Consider the following 26,368-nt stretch of genomic DNA (forward strand, 5'->3'; position numbering starts at 1 on the left):
CAGTGAACCAAAAAAGTCGTTGAAAAACGGAAATCAGCAAACATCGTTCTCATCAAGATCTCATGGTTCACTGACCGTCATGCAAGGCGGATGTACGGTACAGCAGCCCACCCGCAGAGACAGAAAGAGAGGAAGAGGAGAAGAAAAAAAAAGAAAGGCTCAGTGAACCAAAAAAGTCGTTGAAAAACGGAAATCAGCAAACATCGTTCTCATCAAGATCTCATGGTTCACTGACCGTCATGAAGAGGAAAAGTTNCGGCTATAGTGTGGCGGAACAAAACACGGAATTCCAGTCATTACTTGGTGGACTAATTTCTGATTCCGGTCTATGATTTCAGATAAACATTGCAATCATTTTCTAAGCTGGTGGTCTTATTATTTGGGGACCATTTTCGGGTGAGCATGGCCTTGTGGCCCCAACAGAGCCCTACTAACACATAAAGTTTTGCCCAATTTAGTTGAAATCAAACAAAAACTCGACCAAAGTCTACTCCACTTCCAAATACTCCTGTGGATAAGCCACATCACAATGTTCATGATGTCCTTGACAGGCTTTACCATTGGGTTGTTACCTTGACCAAACATTGAGCAAAAAACTGATCAATTCAAATTAGGCCAAATACGAGTTCCTAAAGATAATTCCGTGTTTTACTCAACCACACTGTAGCACTCCTTAGCTGGAACTGTCTCCATGTTTTGTGCTAATGACCATACATTAAACATTTTATACTAAAGACATTTTCCAACATTTCTTGGACTTAATATAACATTCCAGCGATATACGCATCGCCAAAATGTATTATTTGATCCTTTATGCCGAACGATTAAATTCAACTTTTTAAACTAAATGCCCTTCAATCATAGCCACGATTGTGGCTCGGACACAATATCCAAAAGCAGTCCTTATTTTACTACTGACGTACTTTAAATGCCTTTTGGTTGGTACAGCAAAGCTGTCTTCCGCTTGTGCATCAGTTCTTGATTGCGATCACTATACGAAATGGTATCATCGGTAAGCGAAGTTGGGGTCCATTTGGAGGTAATCCACTTTGGAATTAGGAGCTGTCCTCAATGGCATTCGTTCTCCTTTCTTGGTCACGAGGGGAAGGAGAGAAGTTCACAGTTGGACGCCTTCTCCATACCAGACTTTGTCTTACGTTCCTGTACTGGGATTAAAATCCAATAAAGCAAACAGATGAAATGGACAAAGATAACCATTCGCTTGCATCACTATCTCGAGGCAGGTTCAAAAGATGATGCTGAAGACAGTATTCCATGCTCCTCATGTCCTAAGTTGAGAGCCTCTTTAAGCTTCCGTCTTCTTCTTTTTGCTGGCTTGTGAAGTAGAACATGACAGATCCATGGGAACATGAGATCATTTGTATCTGGTTGAAAATGTATAGAAAATCCTGGATTCTTCCCTCACTTGGCTTTTACACTCGTCCACAATGGGATGATCCCCGCCAAGAGGGCACACAATGTGCCCGAGTCCAACAGCGTTGAAAATGGATGATGTTCCAGTGAACGACCGAACGGTCCCAGAACCTTCAGTATCGTCGTACTCATACAAGTGGAACACAGAGAGAATCTCGAGGCGATGTCATTAATCATTGCTTTTGAAGACATGTTCTTTTTCAAAGGCTTTGATCTGGAAGAATGTACTGAATACTATACTACACTTTGTGATCGTGTTCTTCCTCGATTGATGATAAGATTGGTTTCAGAAAATATATTTCCAAGGAGGAACCAACCATGCCCTTTGAGACTTTCGCAAATCACGAGAGGCTCCAACGATCAATTCTCGAAAACTTTCCGTCCAAGATGGATGATGGTGATGACCAGGGGAAGCAAAGAAAATGTTACCCCAATGACACATGCGGGATGGAATGGTCAGACAGATCGTATGTATTTACATTCACTCATATCAACATATGCATGACAAAAGCGGATATGTCACTCTCGCTATGCATAAATTAATGCGATCCGATAAAGCAACGGAGAGTGGCACAAAGCTAGAGGACGACATGTTATTGAGCTCTTGTCAAGATTGGGACGAGGCGCTCCACGCCCATGATTGATAAATCGTGTCCCATTGAGTTGATTTCGGTGCCAAGATTTCTGGCCATTGCTGGGATCATCAAAATAAATGACACGCAATCAGCAGGTCAATGCGATCCGATGACTTGTCAACCAGGGGGTCTCTTTACTTGATGGACCAATATCAGCGCTCGTCCAGCCAGACATTAAAGTGATTTCGCTGGCTCTCACTGAGTCTCACTTGCTTCCTCGAAATGGCAGTGAAGAACGGATTGGAACGGCCATTTTCCATGATGTCTCCCTTCCTTTTCCATTTTTGAACCGAAGTCCTACCTGATTTTTCGAATAAATCCACAGAAAAGGTTGTTTGGAGTCATTGAGTTAAAGGTGATTTAAATGGAAAGTAGGTACGCTTCGGTCCAACTTATGGCTGAGATGCAGGTTTCATCAGGATCTACGAGGTTGAACGAGGCTATTTGGATTGAATACAAAATGTCAGAGCTCTATTTCACCTTGACATGTTGGCTCGGTGAAGAAGGCAAGCTCTTCATCGGGATAATAACACCGAATTTAGCTTGCTTTCAACACTTGTTTCCATGAAGATTATTTAAGCATGATGCGTCAGCCCTTGACATGAATGTACGAGCAATTAATATTGTTCCCGATTGGTTTAAAGGTTTTGGGGTTCTTGCTCTTTTTCTTCTCGTCTTATTATGCAATTCTACTTGACAACAAAACATAGAATACTGTCTTTTAGAAGACTTCGAGTTTTTGTTTGATTATTGCATCGAACAGTAATCAAAAGAAGTCTGAAAAGTACAATCATTAGTTTTCTGCCCTTTATTGTTCAGATACCTTATGTAACAAAGTAAACAAACTAACCGATTTTCATTCTTTGTTGCGTAAGTCTAACAATAAGCATTTAAGGTTCAAAAAGGGGGTTGGTTGGTTTTTCCCCGTTGTTTTTAGCGCATTTGCCAGTTTCTAAAAGAGATGGCAAGAGTAGTTTAAATTCATCCATTAACGTACGTTAAGTAATGTTTCTTGTTAGTTTTATTTCTAAGTACAAACATTTATTTCCTAGTCTGATCTTGCGTCAGGGCATTCAGAAAATGCGTAAGATATTACACTTCATAATAACAATATGTCTATATGTCTGTCAATTCACATGAGCCATGCCTTACACAAAAGGGGTCGCACCTTGATCGAAAGAACGTAGTGTTATATTTTGTAGCCAATCTAAAGAAAAAAGTAGGACCTCTTTTACCACTCTATCCACATTCGTTCCCTGTGCGCATACCGAAATTGATTTTGGAAAACCTTTCACATACTTAGTGCTCATAGTAACATAAGTAGAAAACATTAATTTTGTTCATGGCATATTATGAGAAGCTTATCTAGCAAAAAAACACTGGTATTCCTATTACACTTTACCTACGTTGCCAGAGCAACCTTAGGTTGAAAACTGTGCCCACTTTACAATACAGTTTTTTTCCAAAATCACGTTCTTTCTATTGCAACTCTTACAATTAACAGATGCATATGAACAAATGGTGCCTCATTCCTAAAAAATAATTCATATGTTAGGGGGCGTCATAAGGATAAGTTTGAAAGCTTTGGCGTTGCACCTGAACATTTTTGTTACGACGCATCTTTATTGTCAGGATGTATAAAGAAAGCAAAGACCCATTTATGGAGGTCTCAATTTGAATGGAGGTCTATCAAATTGTCGCCGTATACCTCGGTAGGCTTTGATCTCATTAGGAAACGGGGCTAAAACGAAGAGCTAGGCCTTACCTTGGATCGGTTTTCACCCTCCATCCTGTTTAAGAGGTTACTGCTGAACATTTCCAGTCAATATAGTCCAATTATAAAGTATATTGTTGTTTATGATTCAAGATGATTGACATTGGAATTCCCGGATCGTGTAGTAGTTGGCCCCTTTTCCAACACATCTGATTCACTTTCAAGGAGTGCTTGGATGTTTCTGGCAACCACTCACATCAAAAATATTTTGGAACTTTACACGAATTCTTGTCACTTAAACGTAACGTAACGTATAAAAATAACTTAACGTAATTTTTATTCGAACAAGTCAAATTTCATGGTTCGTCCATCTTGCATCAATCGGTTACCTCAACTGAACTTGGACAACTGAAAAACTGGAACAATACGAGAAGAATCCTGCCTGGTAGACAGGAATTCCTCAAGCTACAGCTTAAAACTGGCCATGTTCCTCCTTATAATTTCGAATGTTTATGGCGAGTGAATTTGCCTGGCTTGGAGAGCTTGACCATGATTTTTTTCAATTTCTGGTCTGGAGGTTGATTTCAATGGTTTCTAAAATTTCCGTTATACTATTAGGGTACATTTGGCGGCGTCAAATATGTCCAGTGTAACGTCATCCATGACCCATCCAATAAAATCTCTTTGGTTGTTTTAAAATCAGTTCGTGACGACTATACTGGATCAGTCAAGCATTCAAGTAATTTCTTTGAATCAACATCCATATTATTTTCAGCGGTAGATCGAATCGCAACATATTTTATCGCTGATTACAATTACTATTCAATTACTATTCAAGACAAATTTGGTGAATCACAAAGCATAAATCTAAATATTCGAAATATATAAATCATTTATATTTGACAAGTCTCTGAATCAGTCCTTTTTCACCATTTCACAACCATTGCTAAGGGAATTACCATAAAATATAAATGCATACCTAATTGGCCCATCTTTCAAAAAGAAATGCATTGAACTGTTACTGAATTTCAATTTGAAAATGACAATAAAAACAGTAACTGGCATTTTTTTATTGAGTAATCGTAATTATTAGCATTTTAAAATCGAGATGTTTTGGATGTTTACAATTGGAAGTCGACTTTTTTGATTAATTACTATTGTAGTCAAACTATAGCATCAACAAATGGCAATCCTTTATTTTAATAGTACTGGGAACTACAGGCTCGATGGCGCTTAGCAGAACTCATTGAATACCAAAACTCTCAAAATCACTCAAGAAACTAGAAAATTACATCTACTTTGGATTTTAACAAATATTAAAATTGTTTATATGTTAAACTCGGGACTTTCCTTTATCGATAGGATCAGTTCCATTTACTATCAAGCACCGGAACAACCATTTCGATTCAGAGTTATTATAAAGCTCAAGACATGGAAACCTCGAGCTGGACCACAAAAATCCACGATCTCAGAAGGGGCGAAATTCAATTTCTCCCTATTACCCTGAGGCATCACTTGCAGAACGTTCAGTCACATCTTGGAAAATTTATCACCCACTTCAATATCAAGTCCCTCCTCGTGACGGAAACCGGACAGAAAGTACTCACTTTGGCAAACATGGAATGCATAAAATGGCCAGTTTCCGTTGGGAAACCACTTGTGCCATCATCCGACAGACACACACGCCCAGCCAACCAACCAACCAACCAATGGCTGTCATCTCTGAAAGTGGAAGACCTCTTGAAAGAGTCTCCTTTCCCCACTTTTTGGCCGACCCAAAATTCTCGGGCATATGTGTGACAAATTTTCAAGAAAAAGTGTGGAAATAATTCAAGCGGGTTGGGACCCAAGTTTGTGCTCAGAATTGACTGAGGCTTTAATGTTTTTTAGCCCACTTTGGGTTGTTCCATCATCGACTTATCATACTCAAGGTGGAATACATATGTTTGAAATCCAGGTTTAGCCAACTATGCTAGAATTCTTCGTAAACGACATATTGAAGATCCAAGTCCAAATGTCTCCAAAATCGACAGTGATTGAAAATAGCCAAGTTTGATTTTGCTTGTGAGGTTAGTACGAGTTCATGTGTAGTCCTCGAGGCTAAATATGAACTATTGATCATTCCTCAAAAATTGTTACACGAGACGCTTTGAGTTCGTTTAAAAGCAGTAACCAAATCCGAAGCAATTATTGTTCTGTAGTATTGTGTTCTTTATGTTCATCGTTCCTGCTGGTTGTAAAAATTATCCACCGAAACATTCAATTTCTTGTTTAAACCTGATGTCTTTTCTTTTGTACAGACACAAAAAGATACGAAGCTCTTAACGATATTTATTTTTTTGTGATGTAAAGGAACTTTCATGGGTGATTCGCTTAAAAGCTTGAAATCAACTATGGTTGTCAAGGACTTAAAGCGTTGCAGTATCAAGTAAAAGCTGGTAAGAAGTACTAAAGATTTTAGTGCCAATAACCTGATAGTTTCTTATGGATCAAAGTTATCTCTTCAACACGGATCCAGGTTATCTTTGAATTTACTCTGAATACTTGGATCCTTCCCTCTCTAGTCGGATCAGCTTTGGCTGATGTTAAAACTTTAAACATGTTAAAACCTTTGTTAAAACTATGGAACGTAGTCCTTTTAACTGAACAATCTGTGTTAGCAACCCCTTGCCAGTTCCACGGCAATTTTCAAAGACTTTGGAGTCACTTTCTGAATGGAGAGAACAAAAACCGAGGTATTGCAATGGCTTATCAACGAAGAGAGAAAGCCTTCAGTGTTCATACTCTTCAATCTATTCTCAGTCTTTCTTGTTAACTTTGAATGGACTGACTCACTTGCCTTTAAAATTGGAAGCATGATGCTTGAAAGTGAACCACCGGGACCCGCTGAAGACCTTCTTCTACCAATATCCAGTGATCCAATTTGTCAAGCTATGACGCTGATCCTGTATATCTTGATTGAAATCTTGGGCAATTTTCTCATCTACAGCCTGATGTGGTTTGAGCGAATTGGCAGCAACGTTCAACAACGAAATCTGATCAATCGCATGATTTTCCAAGTGGAAGGATGCATTATCTTCAACAACGTGCTCATCGTTAACATTGACTTCTTCCGGTTCTTCTTGGGTTGGCAGTACAGTGACAGTTTCTGTGTTATGCGAAGCTTCTCCTCCAAATTCATCTACGTTCTTGGCTTTTTCTGGGCTAACGAGATTGTGGGCGTTCGTTATGTTTACCACTGTGTGTGGAGGAGCGTCAAAGTCGTTAACGATGACTTCTTTTTGACCTTTTTTATGGTTGGAAATCTTGTCGTGGCTGGATTTTTCGTTCTAATAGACATGTTTGTGTGGGGCAGAAACCAAGAAGTCTATACCATATGCATGGGCAAACAAGAACAAGACTTCTATCTGAATGGACTGTCGAAGGATCAATCCCCACTGAACCTTCTTCCCATTATTTCGGCTGCATGGTACCTCTTTGTCTTTAGTCAAATGTATGTTGAAAACCTAAGAGTTGATCAATCTTCGAGCCCTTACGACCTGGAAAAGAATCCTTGCTTGGGTAAGAAGAACCTTTTTGCCACCTTTGGTAACAGTCATATTACTTAAAATTCAAGTGAGACAACTCCGTAAATCCAGTGATTTAGATGCGTAACCATTTGGTACTCATGGGCAATCAAATCATCGCATAGATGCTTGGAAATTCCTGGCTTTGAGTATATTTAGGCCAGAAATGGAATCCACGCGAGCTAAAAACATATCATTTTTTAGGCTAGTAGTTGCTCTTAGATTAGCTCTATTGAGGCATGCAACCATCATGCTAGGGCTAGGATTTAGTTTGTAGAATTGAATACAAGATAATGAAGCACATGGTATGATTCCAATTTATTCCTTTTGTGCTACTCTTAGAGAATCAGGCTTGACAAAAGCCTTGGCAGCCTTGCCTTGTCATTTGACGCCACCTTCTATGTCTAAAATCCTTGCCATTTCCTTTCTTCGTTTCAGGGTGGACCCAACGAGTGTGTCATCGTTTGAAATTAAGAAATATGGGAAATTTTGGACAAGGCGTGTTGATCATGATTATGTATTTGCTATCCCTGGTTCCTCTGGGCGTATTCTTTGCAGAGGATAACCTTCAATCATATATTGAAGGGATTCCACATCGTTATGGATTGGTGTTCGCTTACTTCCTCCCGATGTTGTTCATAACGACGTTGATGCCCATATTCTATATCTACAAGAACGACGTGGCTCGAACTACAGTATTAAGAAAAATCTTGGATGATTGGCGCGATCTCTACCAAAAATGAGCATGCTTTGAATCTTGTACGATGGCTCAGTGTATTGTTAATATTTGGCGGTGGTCGTCGTAATATTATTATTAATAATATTGATGATAATAATAATAGCGTAGCAGTATAAATAATACTTGACATTGATGATAATCGTAGTAATAAAGGAATTAACGACTCATATTTTGGTTTCAGAAATGACTTAGTAATGGACTAACTTCATCATGGTTAATGGGGGTGAGAGAAAGAGAGAGATTTCTTGGAAATATTTCATGGAGAAAACACGGTTCGGAACATATGAGTGATTCAATGGCTCTGTTTTTTAACTGTTAGGGAGGAATGACACCAATAATATTGAAGTTTTTCTGGCTATGGATGTGAGTTGTAAATATGAGGCATGCTGTAAAGCTAGTACCAGCTAAACTTGACTATCTTTTGATTGGGCGGTAAGGGCAGGTGGGAGTTGTGAGTTTGCAATACAGTGGATGAGAAAAAGAACGACCATCACGCAGAGATGAATGAAAAATATGGGAAAATTGAAAATACACAAACAAAGGTGGTAACAAGAGTTGTAGTGACAACTTTGACGGCAACTAAAGTTCCGGTGGATTAGTCATCTTATTTCGACGAGTAGTGAGTGATGGCTGATGGGAGAAGTAATCTGGCCGCAAGTTGACATTCGTCTGATAGAGTAAGCACCTGGAGACATTTCACAGCACTCCCTCCATGGCTGTCGTATCAAGTCCAAAGACAAGGGCTTTCACAAACGCCATTTCTTTTCTCGTGTTCTCCAGAATCACAGATGGATCCGAGGAAGGGCAACGGAGACAGTTGGGAGCAAATACAGTACTGAGATTGGAAGCATCCATTTTGGTGACCTGTGCCACTTCGGGGGAGGCAAAGAGTTGAAGAAATCGGATCAAGAATAACAAGATGTCGTGGTGAGGTGGAGGGATTCGGGCCACAATATCGCAAGCAGCTTGAACATTTTCGCCAACTTGAACACTTTCCTCGTAGAGGGCATCAGGGATGATTGGCTCGTAAAGCTCTCGGAACCAGAGTTTGAGCAAAGAAGCCGCAGTATGGCAATCAGCACAAGCCGGTATTTCCCATTGGTCAAATCGAGTCTTGACATTATTCACCTCATCCAGGTCAGCTGGTACTCGAAATATGCCCTCAGTCGACAGGCCATTTAATTGAATGATCTGCTCGGCCAGTGTGGTTAGAATCCAAGGCAACTTTCGATGGGGAAATCGATCCCTCTGCATATCCAGTATTTCCGTCAAAGTCCCTCCAAACATAGAGGGCCTGAATATTTGTAACCTAGATTGGTCGATATCTTCGATCACAGGTTTCTTTGGGGACAGTCGACCGGACTCCCCTATGCGGTCCAATCGTTTGGCACAAATCCCCGCATAGTGACTTATTTGGACATGAATCGGCCATTTCCCCACATCTGGATAATCTAAACCTGGATCTCTATGTTTGTGAATGTAAGCGTGCAAGGCGAGAGAAAACGTGACACTTGGAGGAAAAAATGACAAACAAATGGCCATCAATTCCCAGCCTCGTCGCAAACTCTCACGGTTCAAATTTTCGGTTGTTTGTTTGCAAAGTTGGACATAAATCTCGTCCCGGATTTTTGGACTCGAGTATCCCTTGTGTGTGATTTCAAGAGCCACGCTATTGATGGTCATGCCTTGTTTAGCTCTTCGATCACCCATGTAGATTTGCATGAGCCTAAAAATGTCCACAGCATCTTTCTTCAATGCCTTGTCTGCCAAACACGTCAAAGGCTTCTTCAAGGCTTCTTTACTGTGAGTCAAAATGTCCTTCACTGTTAATTTCTTCCTAAATAGACCCTTCTTTTGGATGTTCAAATTGTCCATGGCATACTTTTCAATGTCACTCTCACACGAGATCGTGCTATGGATACTCGTTGACACAGACAACATAGAGCCACTAACTCTACTGTCGGCCATGTCAGACGTTCGTGAACTAACTCGACCCAAGGTCCCACCCCTGAGAGTGGAAACATTGGAATTAGTCTCCATAAGTGATTGAGTGTTTCTTTGTAATGAAGGGTGGTGAAGGACGTCATAAGGCACCGGGAAAGCTGGGTTCTGTTGTAAAGTTGGTCCATGTGACGATGGTCGTGGCATTGTGCTGGAATTAGGATTGCTTTGTGAGCGGTTGTTAAAACGCATTCTGACATCAAACTCTTCACTAAATGCATCCACGTCTTGACTTGTACGAGCCTGCGGAGACGGCATCGGAATTTGGTGAGGTGGCACTGGAGGAGCTGGTCGAAGATGGTGGTGGGAGTGGTGATGAGTGCTGGGATTGGAACCAAGTGGAATTTGGGACGATGGACAACTGGAATTCCGTTCTAAAGTTGATCCAATGGCCATTCCAGGAAACATGGATGGGGTATGTGGATAACCTGCCGTGTACATAGATTCGATCCATTTTGGATCCAAGTTATTATACGTCGGCTCTGTTAAATAACGATCATCTTCACCATCAATGGAAGACGCCTTGGAAACGTCATCAGACACTCCCCCATCTTCATCATCAGCAAAATCGTCGCTATCATCATGGTGATTCATCCAATCATCCTCTGATTCAACAAAAGAATCGCGGTCAGTTGTGTCCAAACCATCACCAAATCGGTAGCCAGATAGTTTGGCTTGCTCCAATATGTATTGTTGTAAAGGAGACATCTTATTCACGTGGTGAAATCTGTCCCACGTACCATTATTGTCTCCTCGACCTCTTCTGGGCTTTTGGGCCTTGTAACGATGAGAAATGTTATTAAGAGGCGGCTTGAACTTTTCCTGCAATTTGCTTTCTTCGTTATTAGTAAAATCATTGTCAACTAGGTAAGGCCTTGATTGATCTCCGTTCTTTCCAGCATCAGAACCATTCGCATGGTCCAACTTTTCAGGAGGTTCCTGAGTCTGACTAGATTGAGATGGATCTTGGAAACCTTTTACAGGTCGGGGAAGAAAGTTACTTCTCGTTCCATTTGATCCACAACCTTCAAACGAAGTGTTTAAAGATTTTTGCTTCCGATTAATCATTGGTGTGCAATAACCTTCAATTGGGCTGCTCACATCTGAGTGCGAGTTTGCGTAATGGCTACTGCTTCCACTATGATTACTCTCAGGACTCCCTTTGTGACGTCTCAATGATTGCGGCGTTGATTCGACGGACTTTCTCCCATTGACAGATTCAAATCCAGGGGGTGGTTTCCAAATATTTTCTTCGTTCAATTTTGTGTTTGGAAGAGGATGCTTTGCCATGAAACTAACAGATCTAGAAATGGCGGAAGATGACAATGGGGGCACACCATTGTCTGGGATTGGTGGAGGTAATTTGGACCCTAACCTCAGTGAGTGGTTACCACTCACAACATCTTGATCTTGAGTTGGAGGAAGGGAGAGTTGCGTTGCTATCCTAAAGTGATCGCCTTCCAAGCTCCTTTGCTTAGCAAGAGAGCCTGGAGAAGGAGGTTTCTCTGGTCGTCTGGGGTTGATCACATCCTTGACGGAATTGTGAGGAATACTATAATATTTGGATTGTGATGGACCAATAGTTGTTCGTCGTTTATCTTCTCCATGACGAGTAGGTTGCTCTGTGGGAAGGTACCGGTGACTAGAGTGATGGGGTGAGTAAGGCTGCCTTTGAGGAGAGGTCAAGTCATGTCGAGGTTTCTCAGAGGAAGACGGGGGTGATGACAGGCCATGGCTTGCATCTGACTTGGTACGGTGATGCCGGCTGCCATGGTGATGTGGATGATGATGTTTTACTTTCCGAACTACTCTAGGTGAATTCACAGGTGATGTTTGAGTCAAAGAGGTCAAAGTAAGCTTTGTTTTTTTCTTCAAGTTGGAAAATGCTTCCCCTAGCGGCTTCCCGTAGGCTATAGCCGACGATGTTTGGGCAGATCTGTTCTCAAAGGCCTTGGTATCTTCCTCTTTGACCTCTGTATTTTGCTTCAGTGTCTGAAGTTTAGCCAAGGGAATAATATCACAATGTTCAGGGCGATGCCAGACCGTCTTCTGAGTGGTGGCATTATAGTAATAGAACCGAGACGTGTTCTGATCAAACAGTTCCCACCATTGATGGTCATTGGTTCTCTTGACCGGCACTCCTGGAGGTGGATCCCACACACATTCGCCAGTGGTGAGGTTGGCATACATATGCTCCTTGGTCCTGGGCTCGATGATCTCGACCCACTCTGCTTCTTCGGGGGCCAGACTCATCTTGCCTTGTGGGAGGAACAAGTTGATGGGGATCAGATCTTCCAAAAGACCACATCAAGGCCAATGGTTGATGAATAAATTGAAACGTTATATTGAGGTGAGAGTGGAAAAGACACCATTCATTAGAACAGTCCGTTAGCGTGTCACATGAAGCACTTTTACGCTCCTGATTAGGTGTATTGAAACAACAAGAGTAGAGATTGCCAAATTTGAGCGCTTTTCACAATCACCCCAAGAGAGGGAATTGACTTGAAAGCAACAAGGAGATAGCAAAGCCCACAAACAAGCTCACACCAGGGAGAAAGGGTGCGGAATAAGTTTTCTCTTCTTTGGCCCAAGATGAGTGGAGCATAGGTAAGTGCGGAAATCGGCTCCAGCTGCCTATGTCAGGAGGGTGACAAGGGGGACGATGAAGGGGGAACTGTTTAGCATTAATGCGTGCTCATAAATTACTTCCCACATTCATCTGTCAGGGACGAAAATCGTCTTCCTGTTGCCTTTGGTAGTAGGTGCTACTCTTTCAATGTTGATTTCTGCACTGATTAGGTACTGACCTCCAGCAAGAGACACTTTTAATGTCCATGACAATCATATAGGTTGCGGCTGAAAGATCACGACGGAATCATGACTATTACACACGAGCTCCATACATCACTAGAGAGTCACTAGCAGGCCCTTTACATTCTAAATTAGATCACGAAATGGGCTTATTGCTTTTCTTATCTCCACAAGCCAAACAACTGAGATCGCTAGCTTTTGCACTTGTGTTTGGTGGGACACGTTCGGTTCTATGGCCACCAACTTGATGAAACTTGGAAGCATCAGTCGCCACTACATTCACACCATTCTGATTCAGGATGATGAAGATCTGAGAACAATCTACGTGATTGGAGAATGAACCTGCGACTTTCCCCCTCGTTTTCCCATGAATTTCTAAATTCGCCTCACGTCAATGGGAAACAGCGATCAGGATGATAATGGCCTAGGTGATGGTGGCGATTGTACTCCATGTGTCCATTGATTTCACGTTAGATTTACCGATCTTGATTTTGCGGTCCCACTCAATGAATGCTAACAAGGAGGACGACGAGGAGCAGGAGGCCTCAAAGGGTGGGGGTGGGTGGCCTCTTCTACTTCGGATACAGCTTGAGGTTTGGGTGCCACTGAGGCCGCTGCTGCACTCGTATTTACTTGTGGGAAGGGCGGATGGACAGAAAATGGGATGAAGTCAGCGGAGCTGCCCAGCCAAGGGGAGTGCTTCATTTAGATCATCTTGGTGTGGTCCAAGTTGACTCTTTCTTCTTGGTCTTCTTTCTCCACTTCTCCCTCCCTCCACTGCGTCCTCCTCCACTTGGGTCGTCCCTGACACAGCCCTTTCAAGGAAGCAATGAGGAAGAGGAGGTGGAGGAGGACTTGCCCACTCCTGAAGAAGAGACGGACCTGGTATGTAGAAATCGTGGCTCGTGCCGTTTTTGCCCTCCTTTCCTACCTCTGGCTGAGCCCGAGGCTGCAAAGCCAGGGAGACCGACCCAACAACATTGAGGGATTGGAATATTTCCAGAAAATAGTTTGTTTGTTAGCCATATTTTTGGTAACAAAGTGGAGGATTGAATAAATCTCCACGATATTTGAAGCAGATGAGGACAAGTTTCGATTTCTCATATGGGCATAAAGCGTCAATGAAATACTTAGGAACCCGGCGAAATAAATACTTGTGGCGATACAAGTTATATTTTTTGTGTGTGTACGCGTAGTCATACGGATAGATTGCGGTTTCGAGCCAAATGTGTATAGTTTAGTTTCTAGTCCCAAAGCCGGTCTGGTCACCCTTACGCTTTCAAAAATGGGCAGTTCGACAGAAGAAAAGAAAGGGACGGGAATCCAGGAATGGGCCGACGAGACGGCTAGAGGTCAATGGGAAAACTTGGCAAACTACACACATACTTGACATAATGACACCTCTTCGTCGTCGTCTATGGTTAAATTTCCAGCCGAATCCCGGCAAACATGCTTATCAAAATGACTATTTTGTGTCCGGTAATGCGCTTAAAATAACTCACTCAACCTTACATACAAGGCCTGAACTAAACGCCACGTGGTCTTACTCCCCCCTTTTTCCTCCATGGAATGTCCTTCATCAAATATTCACGAGTCTCGGTTGTTTCAGAGTAGTTATCCACACTTTCCTCACGCAATTATTGGCCTCATCCATTTTTTATATCATAACCTGAGCAACGCAGATCAGTCATACCTCTGGAAAGTAAAACCCGTAAACCCTCTGGCCTATTCAGCTACACTGTCCTGGCCAGCCCAACTCTCAATGAGAGTTTCAGCAGGCCCAGAGCATCATCCCAGGATTTCCGAGACGTTTGAGACATTGACTCACATCCCTTCTACACCAAGAGCTTTGTGTAACGTCGATTCTCGAGCCTTGCGTGTTGTCAAGCCGTGGACAATCTTTCACCAGAGCGATCGATGAACTGACACACTGACTTGGGACATACATTGACTTTGATCAGCGATCACACAACTACTGTTTTACACTGATTGTGGGGTTATCGTGTCTACGATTTGTCGTGGAGCGCACTCACTTAACCGGAACATGATTAGAAGGCTCCAAGTCTCGAAATCGCACATGTAATAAAGTGAATCTGATAGCGTAAACACTAATCCGAGTAAGTCTCTTCTGCAGTTCAACTTGGAGCATTGTGAGTGCCCCGGCAGCTCAACAAATCAGATAGTGAGTCGTTGAAGCTGCGCTCAAGAACAGTGAAAACTGGTTGGATTGGCTTCATCCTAATCAGAAACAAGAGAGCACGAGAAGTCAAATGGTGTCCGTAATTAGTCCCCACTAATAGTTGCCACACACATATTCAACGTTCTTTGAATCGACTGCTGGCCATTGCCCTGGCGATCTAAGAGCGATCAAGCGATCGATCCATTTTCGTCATGGGTAACAAAGTCACACGGACAGATTTTGAGTGGTCCGACGAAGAGGAGCCACACGCCAAACGGAGGAAGGAAATCTTAAGTGAGCTCATATTCCTGTTTTTTACCCCTACCTTTAATGGGGGGTGTACTATTCGGACTTATGAAAGCTCCATGAGCCCTCACGTGTTCGCGAAGATAACACGTGACTTAAGTCTTAATGAAGATTCCTTGACCTTGCCTCGAACGCCAGCATTAGATTAGTCCATGGTACGTTGATAAGTCCTTTGTTCAATTTCAGATAAGTATCCACAAATTAAGAAACTCTTCGGGGTGGACCCTACATTTAAATGGAAGGTGTTGTTCCTTGTGGTGATGCAGTTCTTCATGATGTTTGTCATGAAGGGACAAAGTTGGCCAGTCACCATTTTAACTGCCTATTTCTTCGGAGGAGTCATCAATCACGCTCTCATGTTAGGTTAGTTTTTACTCAAGATTACGGACGTTTCATGAACACTTGATTGAGAATGACTTTTACATGATGCAGCCGTCCACGAAATCGCACACAGTGCGGGATTTGGGTATGACAAACCCATGGCCAATCGACTTTTGGGCATGTTCGCTAATCTCCCGATTGGCCTTCCCTTCTCCGTGGCATTCAAGGGATATCACCTGGAACATCATCGAGTAAGGAACAACGAGGGACAAGGAACAAGGAACTAAAAGGCTTATGTACATTACATCTTTTTAGTACCAAGGCAAGGATGGGGTGGATACTGACATCCCAACGGAGATGGAGGCCAAGTTGTTTTGCACCACTTTCGGCAAATTCATCTGGGTTTGCCTGCAACCTTTCTTTTATACGATTAGGCCGTTGATAACCTACCCAAAGCAGCCTATTAAATTGGAATATGTGAACACCGCCATTCAGTTGACGTTTGATGCGTTGGTCATCCATTATTTTGGTAATGATACATGGATCTTGTTTCCAAAAGACAAGTAGGCCTTAAAGACCAATCTTTCCTTCAATTTTTTTTCCAGGTGGTCGAGTGTTCTTCTATCTGGTCGGCGGAAGTATCATGGCCATGGGATTTCATCCTGTTGCTGGACACTTCATCTCAGAACACTACATGTTTAACCAAGGATTCGAAACTTACTCTTACTACGGCCCCCTGAACTGGGTCACGTTCAATGTTGGTTATCATAACGAACATCACGATTTCCCTTACATCCCCGGATCACGTTTACCAGGTAAGACAAATATCTCGCCAAGTCGACAAAAACAATTGTTTCAAAACATCAGGAATGTCATCGCTTGGTTGAATTATGAGTTGGTTTGTTAATTTGTTGCTTGTTGCTTAAAAAACCCTCAATTATTCATTGCTCATAAGATAAGCGACAAACAATCTTCTTTATGCTCCTTGGAAATTCAAGTCGCAGATTGTTCTTGTTTGTGCAAAAGCCCTTTGACTGAATGATATTTGACTTCATAGTACGGGAAATTCGGTGGCCAATTCCTCTCCTTTTATCCTGAAAACTGCTAGTAGAAATTCGAAGCATTCAGCAACTCTTTGATTAATGATTATCCTTCAGAACCCTAAAAGATGCTCGTAACGAAATATATTGTTCTGTACAGATTTTAGGCGTGGTCACTTGAAGTTTATAAACATTATTGAAAAAGCCTCTGGATCCAAACCTGAACAAAAAAATCTTTTTTTTCTTCTTCTTTTTTTTAAGCTTTTCATTATTAATAATAATATCTAATAATTCCATTAATTAATAATATCTAAAAGAAGGCACATTTTGCGGAAAAAAAAGAAATTCGCTTCCCTGCCTTTCCTGAACAAACGGGAAAATAAGACTGGAAAAAACGCATTAGCCTCGTGTCACCAAAGGACATTCTGTGTGGCCGTCTTGTTAATCGTAATCTTGTCCCTCATTTGTTGCATGATTAGTCTACTGATCTAACATTATTGAACTCTTGATCTTTTGCAGAGGTGCGTAAAATCGCTCCAGAATATTACAACACCATACCCGCTCACCACTCATGGACTAAAGTCATCTATAACTTTATATTTGATCCAGCCATCGGGCCTTATGCAAGAATCAAGAGGAAGGAGGTGAAGAATGTCGATCACGAATTGAAATCTCTGGCACAAGAAAAGAAAACTGAATAGATAAATATATTTCCAAATTTACGGAGAAAGGGAAAGAAATATATCCTTCAATTATTTTACACCGTGTTTTCTTCATGTAATACGTCATAGCGATAAATTCGTTCGTTCCGTGGACGGCACAAAATCTTCTTAATCCCGGCCGGTCCCACATGACTTTTTTTAGAACGTTTACATTGCCGATGAAAAACAGATTTATTGAGAACAACGTGATGCTAAAATAGTATTATGGTACATTTGTTCAACACGCAGCACTATCGTCACTCTATTTCGCATTCCATTCCTGAGGTCACCTCATCAAGCTTCACCTCAATTTCTATCATATATTGCACAAGTGTTAGGTGGGTTAGTTTTTTTGTTGATGAGCCCACGTATTTCCAAATCCTTGAAACGATTTTAAATTTGATTCTTTTGAAGGGCTCACTTATAAATTCACTTTAATATGTTCAAAGAGGAAATACTAGAGGGGAAACGGATAGCACTACGATATTGATGTGTCTTTGGAAGCATTTGCATTTTTTGGTGGATTGCTTGGGTCCAGAGTGGAGTCGGGCATATATTGTTTGGCAAAATCATTGACCATGTTGTCTAAATGGTCTAGATTTCCGGATTCTAAAAAGTTTTGTATTTCAGTGAGATCCTCTTCCGTGGGTTCAATCGAGTTGTTCCCGTTGAGACTGTCCATAGAGTTGTCATTCAAGTTGTCCATTAAGGTCAGATCTAACGTCGATTGGTGTGCAGGCACTGGTGGCGGGTTTGCGTTTGCGGAATCTCCGTCGTCAATTTTGTTGCCCTCTGCGTCGATGGAAAAATCCACTTGGGACTTTGATCTCTTCAAGATGCGCTGGAACAACGACGGCTTGGTCGGGGACGACGGGTCTTTGTCACTTGGTTTAGCTGTATTCGCGTTTTCAGAGTCCAATTTCTTCTTTTCCTCTTCATTTTTGGTGTTTTTCTTCTTTTTCTTCTCGGCCTCTTCTTTCTTTTTCTTTTCAGCCTCTTCAACTTTTCTTTGCTTTTCTTTCTCCTTTTCTTCCTTTTCCCGTTGACGTTGTTTTTCTTTCTCTTCCTTGACCCGTTGTTTTTCCGCTTCCTTTTCCGCCTTTTCCCTTTTCTTTTGCTCCTCCAGGTCTTTCTTCCTTTGGATTGCATCGGCATCTTTCTTCGTCAGTTTCGTTATGAGGGTGGGCATCTTTGAAGGAGTGCCAGGAAGCGGCTTCTCCGGACTAGTGGGAGTGATTAGTTCTACCTCCACACTCATTTTCCTCTGTCGAGTGGGGATTTGGGGTGGAGCACCGGAGAAGTCAACACAGTCGTACTTGGTATCCACGTCATCATAAACGCATTGCATAACATCGTCGTAGAGAGCATCAACGTCCATGACCGTCTCATCAAGGTTAACCCCTGGCTCAACTGCCACGTCAGGTTTAGGTTGGAGCCCTTCGGAGGGTGACTTATTTTCTCTCACGGTGGCCACGGAAGTCATGCTGCCCATTACAGTGGATGTTACAGGCTGTCTGGGGTTTGGTTGGATGGCGGTCAAGTTATCCAATTTGGCTTGGTCCATCTTCATCAAAGCCGAAAAGGACATGTCCCCGCCAGACTCTAAAGCGTCGTTCAGATTCATGGAGTAAACAGAAATGTCCTCCTGGTCTCCGGCCAAGCTCAGGATCTCGTTCACGCTTTGTTTGGTGGCATCAGTGGCATTTGTTGCGGTGGAAGCATCTGAGATTTGCGAGAGAGGTCGATTAGGAGATGCAGAGTTCGTGTTAGCGAGACCCATGGACGTGTCCACGGCCAGTAATTGAGCATTTTCAGTTTGTTGTTGCGGAGTCAGAGAAGAGTGCGGCACCATGGAAAGAGTGTGGTAATTGCGAGCTGAAGCTGGCGGGGGAGGAAATGACGAGGTCATGGTAGAAGGATCCAAGCTCTGAGTGGTTGTGACAATGGCCATTGATGAGGCTGCCCCTTGATGGGGAGCTCTGATCTTGCGTTTGAGCTCCTCTTGGGAAGCCATTACCTCGTTGATCTTGGTGCCTCCACCGGATGCAGTTAGGATGCTATTGAAGATGTTGTAGTTGGTCTTGAGTCTTTTATTAGCCCAGAAACTGCGACCAGAATCCAAGGGAAGAAACTCGAAATTTCTCGATTCCGAGACTGCTCCGTCTGAAGGTCGCCGAAGGTGAATTTTGACCTTTACGGATTGCTCAATCTGTAAAAGGGAGTATAGAGAAATCAAGTCCTGGCATGTTTCATTCAATCCAGTTCAGCGATAACCAAATGGATTTGAGGATTTGCTTTCCCAATTTTTCATCTCGTTGATTAATTTCGTTATCGAAATGTCAATTAAGATTCGTACCTCGAGATCCTTGTATCGAGGGGTTTTGAAAGCGATACCGAACTGTTTATGGACATCACAAGGCTGGAAATCACCAAGTCCTTCCCACACGAGCTGTCCATTCATTTCCTGATAAAATCTGACTTGAATGTCATCCTTGATGACTTTGTCACAAAACAGGAGCATCTCTTTGCCGCCAGCCACAGATGCAGAGTATTCTGTCATTCGGCAGATGGTCAGATCATTCTTGGCCTCTAAAATGAAAAAAAATGAAAAAATGCAACATCCTGGATAAATCAATACCAATAATATGCTTGAACTGCACCCAACTTACTCTTGTCGAAAATGGGATCCGACACAACAGGCTTGAGAGCGAATGTGAAAGCTCCTTTCTCGCTACCTTCCAAAAACACTTGGAAGCAAAGTCGGACACAATTCAAATCCAGACTCTGAGCATTGTCCTTATGACTAAATCCGGCTGAAACATTAGTTACACAATAATATAAATTGTTTTCTGCAAGTTATTTGAGAACTAACTTTGAAATGGGTCCACACGGATTTGTTGTCGAAGAGTCAGGGCTTCTTCGATCTCTTTTTTCTTCACGCACTGAATGCCCAAGCTTTGGAACGAGATTTGCATGGTTTCTGGAGATATTTCCAAAGTGCAAACGCCTTTCTTGCATCCCTCCTTTCCGACCAGATTATGCGGGTGTGGTCGGTAAGGCGGATCTGCGGTCACACAAGACACCACAACCACGGCTCGTCCAGTGTAGCCTACAATCTGCAAAGGATTCGATTATGAAAGTTTTGCTTAAATGCAATTGAGAATTGAGAGATCGGTTTACAATGTGGAAGTAAATTGCTAAACTGCCTCCAAGGTATGACTAATGACATCGCTCACAAAGCAATTTTCGAAAGTGCTTTTCGATAAAGGTCATTTTAAATCCGAGATCAACGGATGTCAATAATTTTTTGATCGATGAGTCTGTTTCTACGAGATCTTCACAACATACGTACATCACTACCTTACTTATTAATTTAAAAAAGTATTCCTTCAATCGATTTATAAAACCAGATCATATGTTGCTCGCTCACGCTAAATCTGGAGTTGTCTCTTTCAAACGATCACGTGGGATAATTTAAAAATTCATCACATGTACAAACAATAAAGGGCTTAACATTATATCCATATTTAGATAACGTAAACGTTGATAGAAGGAGGGAATTAAATGTTGTTAATTTGCCGTCTAAAAAGATCGACTGCTTTAAGAGATAAGCATTTTAGCACATACACAAACATAACATGATTCAACATTAAATGGCTTTTAGCAATCAAAGTTGAGATGCAGGGCAAGTCAAAAGCTCCATGGATGTTTCCCACGTTCTAAGAAACCAAGAACTTCCTTAATCTTCATCATATGAATGCATTTTTTGAAGTCAGTGGGAGTGGAGTAATGGTGTGTTGCTTCTTTGCACACAATCTGAGAGAGGTTCGAATGTTGCCAAACTGTGAGATCGAATGAAGTGTTTTTTAATTGAAAATGAAATCTAAACTCTTTTTTTGTGGCAAAGTGTTACCTGTGACACAAAAAAAGGTGTTCGAAATATTTTCTAAGTGATTTTGATCTAAAACTTTCTTAGGCAATACAAGTTAATAAACCTCCAATTTCGTAGTGCTTTTATTCGTTGTTCGGTCCTATTACTTTTTTTTTCAAACTAAGCATCTGAAGCTAATTTTGGTTACATAATTACACACATCCTTTGGAGAGTACGCGTATAGTTTGTTATTTTGGTCGGAAGATAACGATGAAAAATTTCTACAAATACTGATCAACTTATAAACAACTGGACAAAAGCATATGAAAATTGTGCGAACCAAAATGTTACTTTCTGGGTTAGCCCTAAACAGTTTAGGACTTGCAATGAGATGGGAATGCAGGAGCTCCAGTAGTATCCTAATGAATGGGTCCAGTTTGACCAAGTGCCTGCATTTTTGCCAACACTTTACATTGAAGTGGGTCAAATCTACCTTTCAGCAACAGGACATTCAAAACAATCGAGCCCTGACAATGAACTCATCTCTCAAATGAGGGATGAATCACGTTCGTCCGTTTCACCGTTGCATCTTTCCGGCTACAACGACTACATGTCCTATTTCTGGGTACATGATGTACTGATTCCCATACAGCACTGCAAGTGAGTGTAGCTGTTCCATTGAAATCAGTGACCTAGACCAATGCCACTAGGGTCTTTGGGATGACTCATACTAGTGACGTCACTGCTTCCATACTTCTTCTCAGCCATTGGCCAGCCTTGAAGGCTCCATAAGGGGACTCACTCTCACTAAGATAGAAAGCCCTAGTAGTGGGCCGAATTGCCGGCCAGTGTTATCGATTCCAATTCTTGGAAATGAAGCCTTAACAAGCACCCACGACAGCTGACGGGATCACTGAAGCACCTGGTTCCAATTTTAAATTACTGTACATGAACCATCGACCAATTACCTCAATGGTGGGAAAAGTTTTCTTCTCATTGGTACAATTAGCTCCCGGGATGCTTCCAGCCGATCGTCCCTCGCATTCGTAACGAAATCGAAGACCTTTGGAAGCGGGTTGCTCGAGGATCTTCACATAGGCTTGCTTCTTTTGGCGGTTCAAATCCGAGTTGGTGACTTTTTGTTGGGAGGCCATGACGGTCAGATGGTTTTGAAATTCGTGAAATGTGGCTGGGTCAGTGTGCCGAATCACCTCCACTGCAAACAACAGAGCATGTTTTCTATACACTCGCGAAAGGCTTTCTTTTCACATTTGCTAAAGGGAGCCGCAAAACTAAAGAGTGCAAAGAGCCTTATTCTCTTCTTCAAGGTTGACTTGTGGACAGGTTTTATGGCCAATGACGACGTAAGGCAGGTGGCCCAATCAATATTTCCAGACTGCACTCGGCCAGACATTACATTTTGACAATATGAGTACTTACAAACATCGTTTATGTTGAGATCCTGCTGAGGTGGGTGGTATTGCTCAGTGGTTGTGGTAATTCCTCCCCGCATGGTTGCCTAACAAGATTTCAATAAAACATGAAACTTGGAAACTGGCGACCGGTTGTTCGAATAACGTTTCAATGCTTACATTGTTCCATTTTGACTGCAGGGGGTTAGGTGACCCAAAAGAGGGTCCATTTTACCCTAATCAGGTTAGTGTTCGCAATCTCAGGATGCTGTTAGTAAAAGGAGAGAGAGCGGCAGACAGTCGCAAGAAGGGGTAAGAAGAAAGATTTTTGGCAAATATCCTTATGCGACTTTTTTCCTTTAGCAGATGAAAGCACTTCGTGAAACACCGGGTGTCTAGAACAGCAGGAATCGGGATAGATCAGTGAGATACAGAGTGTATCAAATGTGCACTTCAAAGCCAAGAAAGCTTTCCTCATTCCTTCTGTCCCTTCCGCTTCGACTAAAAGTGCGCATTAGGCGGGTTAGTTCGTGCCCAAGTTTGAGAGGTAACTGTAGATCTAAAACCTCCAATTCTTGTTTGCTTACCTGTTCCAAATTGCGACCAACTCTTGATACTCAATGAACTTGAGATCACTTTTAGCTCAAAAGCGATATCTTAACACTGTTTTCTCACTCCTCAACATGGGAAAAGCGTCCGTTCTTGAGATGTCCGCTTTCAAACTGTGTGCAAAGGCCGTGTACAGTTTGTAGACATGGGACGATTGAGTACCCTGTGGAACACGGTGCATGGCCTGCCCTGCCTGATTTGGAGTTCAGCCTTCTCTCTCTCTCTCAAACCGGCTCTCCTCGCATTGAAGGTCTGGAACAAACGAGGGTACTTTCCCGAGGATGGAACACCCAAATGCATTGGATCGGTAGAGGAGATAGCAGGTTCAAGCTGAACCAGGTCTCTATAACCTCAAGGCAATGGACCCACCCTCTGGGCGTGCGTTATTCATCTAGGCCTCATGAGACAGACTTGCTTTGCCTTGTCCAGTTAGGAACAGGTGGAACATTGACTTGCGTGGACTTAGCACTTTCCTGTTCCACAAGGCGTGGGGTTTGGCTTGCATGCAAATAAACGACCGACCCACACACTCTCTCATTGTATTGCTCTATCGCTCTCAGAGCTTTCTATGTTGTTTCTAGGTTAAAACATCTCCACGTTTTAGAGCCAAGTAGTGCTCCTTTCAACTTTCATTCGGATTTTGGATGGAAATAACTGCATGACTAAATAAAAAGCCTTGCTCCCCCCACAGAAAACCTGATTGTTGCTCTCAAGTTGAGATGGCGAGCAGATGCTTTTACAGAATGAGTGTCGTTCTTCTTCAGATGTACTACTCGAACTTTGACTTCTTGGAATTGGCCGCTTGGCAATGTATTCCATTCAAAAAGCATCACAGCCACCTCACTGACATCAAAATCTAGCAGAACAGTACATTCAAGATTATCATGTAGAAAAGTCTTTCACGGTGTTTAAAAAGCCCTATCAAGCTTTTTCGCATGAAAGTTTTGATGGAATTGCCATCAAAACTTTAAAGGGTGTTATTACCACTGTGCCTTGGCATAGAGAAGTAATGAATTTCCCATGTTAATTTTCAGGTGGGTGCAAGCGAATGCATCCATATTCTTCCAAGTTTTTCCATTTGCTAATTTAGCACTTTGTCGTATAGAAGGCTTTCTCCCCTTTCGATGAAACGAAGGTAAGAAAAAAAAGTCAAACTTGATTTCGGAATCCTTAAAAGCCAGTGCTAAAAGTACCAAAATTTCGTTTACTGTTAGGTGTCCTTTTATTTTGACTCGGAATTACTTTTTGGCCATTCATAGTCAAAGATCACATTTTGAAACTGATTACAATTGATAACCTGAATCTTATTCGTAGCATTTTTGGACCGGATATCAAAGGTTCACCTTAGGATATTTATTCTAGTTATCTCTGCAATATTGATGGGTTCAATGCTCGTATTGTTCGCCTAATAATCGTTGTTCGTACTTTGAAATATTTGAATGTTGTCTATCAATATTGTCTCTTACAGGCAATCGCTAAATCACATAAAACCAGTGTTTGAAATGAGCCTTGTTTGTTCAGGGAGATTAAAACTAAATATCAAGTAGGCAAAAGTGGACTTCAAACCGACCGCTAATCACCACTTAACGACGTTAACTTTTTCGCTAATGATTTGCGGCCTTGCTTCATTTACTTTCAAAAGATCATGGCGTATCAGTTATGAATTGACTTTGATTTTTGGCTTTTTAATCTGCTGATGAAGTTGTCGTTACTTGAAACTAAAAAGAGAGCCCCAAATTAAGATATATTTTTTTTACACTTTGGTAACGCATCTTTTGGTTATTTTCCCACTAACCGTCTTTTTTTATTGTCATTATTATTTGTCAAACAATCTCGGAAAAATGTACCATTAAGGTCGTCATTGGGCTCCTCCTCTTTCCAAATAACGATCGATTACAGACGTGAACATTTTGATGAAAGATGCCCACCACCGCAGTGATTTGCTTATTAATATTACTCTTGAATTTTCAAGTTTATGGACTAGTCCACCAATACAGCCAAATGACAGGATAATAAAAAGGTCTAAATCGAAACGCTAATTTTCACCTTCCATCGCAATTCATTAATCATATCGAAATTGTTCCATGTGTTCTAAAATGTTCCACGGTCAAATTTGAATTTTGCACAGAATTAGTTGCCATACATTGCCATGAAGAGGATACACCTGGCGCAATACAGTCGTGGAGAGCTCAATATATGGTAAGACTGCTTGTTCCTTTGGTTTTTTACCATAGGTTTCCCTGATTGGTTCAAAGGTGTTTTCCTCTGCGAATAAAAAGTTAAGGGTTAACCCTCAAGTGTATAGACGGTTTCGAATTCTATCCATGAAATTGAATGCATTGAAATTATTTTCAGTGTCAATGAGTTGGTGGCTAAGATTCTTTTGTGCATGGGGTTTGCAAAATGTTTTTGTGGGTTTCCTTTTCAGTTTGTTGTACGAATTCTGTTCAATACAAACAAATAGTTGTCTCAAGCTAGAAGCCAAGCTCCAAGTATTTCTTTGATGAGTAAGGTTGTCAAAATCATGCAAAAAAGGACCTCAAGATGCAAAAAACATGCAAACAAATAAGCCCTGGATGCAAATAAGGATATAAGGATGCAAATAAACTTCAAAGATGCTTTATAACTCTGCATAATGTATATACATCATATTTTATTTTATAATTATTTTTACGCCATGACATGACCAAGAGTTGCAATAAAGATTTTACATTTTCCATTTTCCATATTGTTATGGCATACTGAGGTAAATTTAAGCAATTTGTTATACTTAACACAAATATTCTAATAACAGTATGCTCTGATTCCAGTGGATCAGCATATCTAAATCTAATCTAAATCAAGTAGGGACACTTCTAGTTTGGTTTTTGTGTGTCCAGAATAGGTACTGGGATAACAACATGGAAACAAAGATCACCAATCTTTAGACCAAAGAAAACCTAGTTGTTATTATTAGTAAGCAACGTTACATTTTCCGATCACCTTTATATTCCAGGGTAAACCAGATCTGCCAACTGTAACTCCTTGGT

General features: G+C 41.6%; 3 protein-coding genes across 4 annotated transcripts; 1 reads left to right on the plus strand and 2 right to left on the minus strand.

Moving 5' to 3' along the window:
- Positions 1–8,104: 8,104 nt before the first annotated feature.
- On the minus strand, positions 8,105–13,745 carry LOC131891033 (rho GTPase-activating protein 39-like). The gene has a single exon (XM_059240511.1). It carries the CDS (start codon positions 12,340–12,342, stop codon positions 8,785–8,787), a length of 3,558 nt encoding a protein of 1,185 aa, XP_059096494.1. The 5' UTR covers positions 12,343–13,745; the 3' UTR covers positions 8,105–8,784.
- Positions 13,746–14,479: 734 nt separating this feature from the next.
- Positions 14,480–17,506, plus strand: LOC131891042 (sphingolipid delta(4)-desaturase DES1-like). The gene is made up of 6 exons (XM_059240532.1): positions 14,480–15,373; positions 15,572–15,748; positions 15,818–15,957; positions 16,022–16,235; positions 16,312–16,521; positions 17,266–17,506. Exons 1-6 carry the CDS (start codon positions 15,292–15,294, stop codon positions 17,445–17,447), a joined length of 1,005 nt encoding a protein of 334 aa, XP_059096515.1. The 5' UTR covers positions 14,480–15,291; the 3' UTR covers positions 17,448–17,506.
- LOC131891034 (transcription factor p65-like) lies at positions 17,435–23,475 on the minus strand. 2 transcript variants are annotated; one of them, XM_059240512.1, is made up of 8 exons: positions 23,318–23,472; positions 22,911–23,125; positions 22,759–22,837; positions 22,287–22,534; positions 20,320–20,563; positions 20,117–20,260; positions 19,804–20,036; positions 17,435–19,656 (listed from the first exon to the last, which is right to left on the minus strand). In XM_059240512.1, the coding sequence occupies exons 3-8, from the start codon at positions 22,829–22,831 to the stop codon at positions 17,926–17,928; spliced, it is 2,673 nt and encodes an 890-aa protein (XP_059096495.1). In that variant the 5' UTR covers positions 22,832–22,837; positions 22,911–23,125; positions 23,318–23,472; the 3' UTR covers positions 17,435–17,925. The 2 variants fall into 2 exon arrangements, with proteins under 2 accessions (XP_059096495.1, XP_059096496.1); XM_059240513.1 differs by lacking the exon at positions 22,911–23,125 and having other exon boundaries at positions 23,318–23,475.
- Between the last annotated feature and the right edge of the window lie 2,893 nt (positions 23,476–26,368).

Source organism: Tigriopus californicus, chromosome 11, assembly GCF_007210705.1.
Source record: "Tigriopus californicus strain San Diego chromosome 11, Tcal_SD_v2.1, whole genome shotgun sequence".
NCBI classification, from domain to species: Eukaryota; Metazoa; Arthropoda; class Copepoda; order Harpacticoida; family Harpacticidae; genus Tigriopus; species Tigriopus californicus.

Excerpts from the sequence above, each read along its gene's own strand:
- LOC131891033 (XM_059240511.1), bottom strand. The coding sequence starts at position 12,342 with ATGAGTCTGGCCCCCGAAGAAGCAGAGTGGGTCGAGATCATCGAGCCC.
- LOC131891042 (XM_059240532.1), top strand. The coding sequence starts at position 15,292 with ATGGGTAACAAAGTCACACGGACAGATTTTGAGTGGTCCGACGAAGAG. Across the intron at positions 15,749-15,817 it reads CAATCACGCTCTCATGTTAG|CCGTCCACGAAATCGCACAC; the intron begins GTTAGTTTTTAC and ends TACATGATGCAG. Across the intron at positions 16,236-16,311 it reads GTTGGTCATCCATTATTTTG|GTGGTCGAGTGTTCTTCTAT; the intron begins GTAATGATACAT and ends TTTTTTTTCCAG.
- LOC131891034 (XM_059240513.1), bottom strand. The coding sequence starts at position 22,831 with ATGCGGGGAGGAATTACCACAACCACTGAGCAATACCACCCACCTCAG. Across the intron at positions 20,261-20,319 it reads CCGTGTGGACCCATTTCAAA|CCGGATTTAGTCATAAGGAC; the intron begins GTTAGTTCTCAA and ends CTAATGTTTCAG. Across the intron at positions 20,037-20,116 it reads GGATCCCATTTTCGACAAGA|AGGCCAAGAATGATCTGACC; the intron begins GTAAGTTGGGTG and ends TTTTCATTTTAG.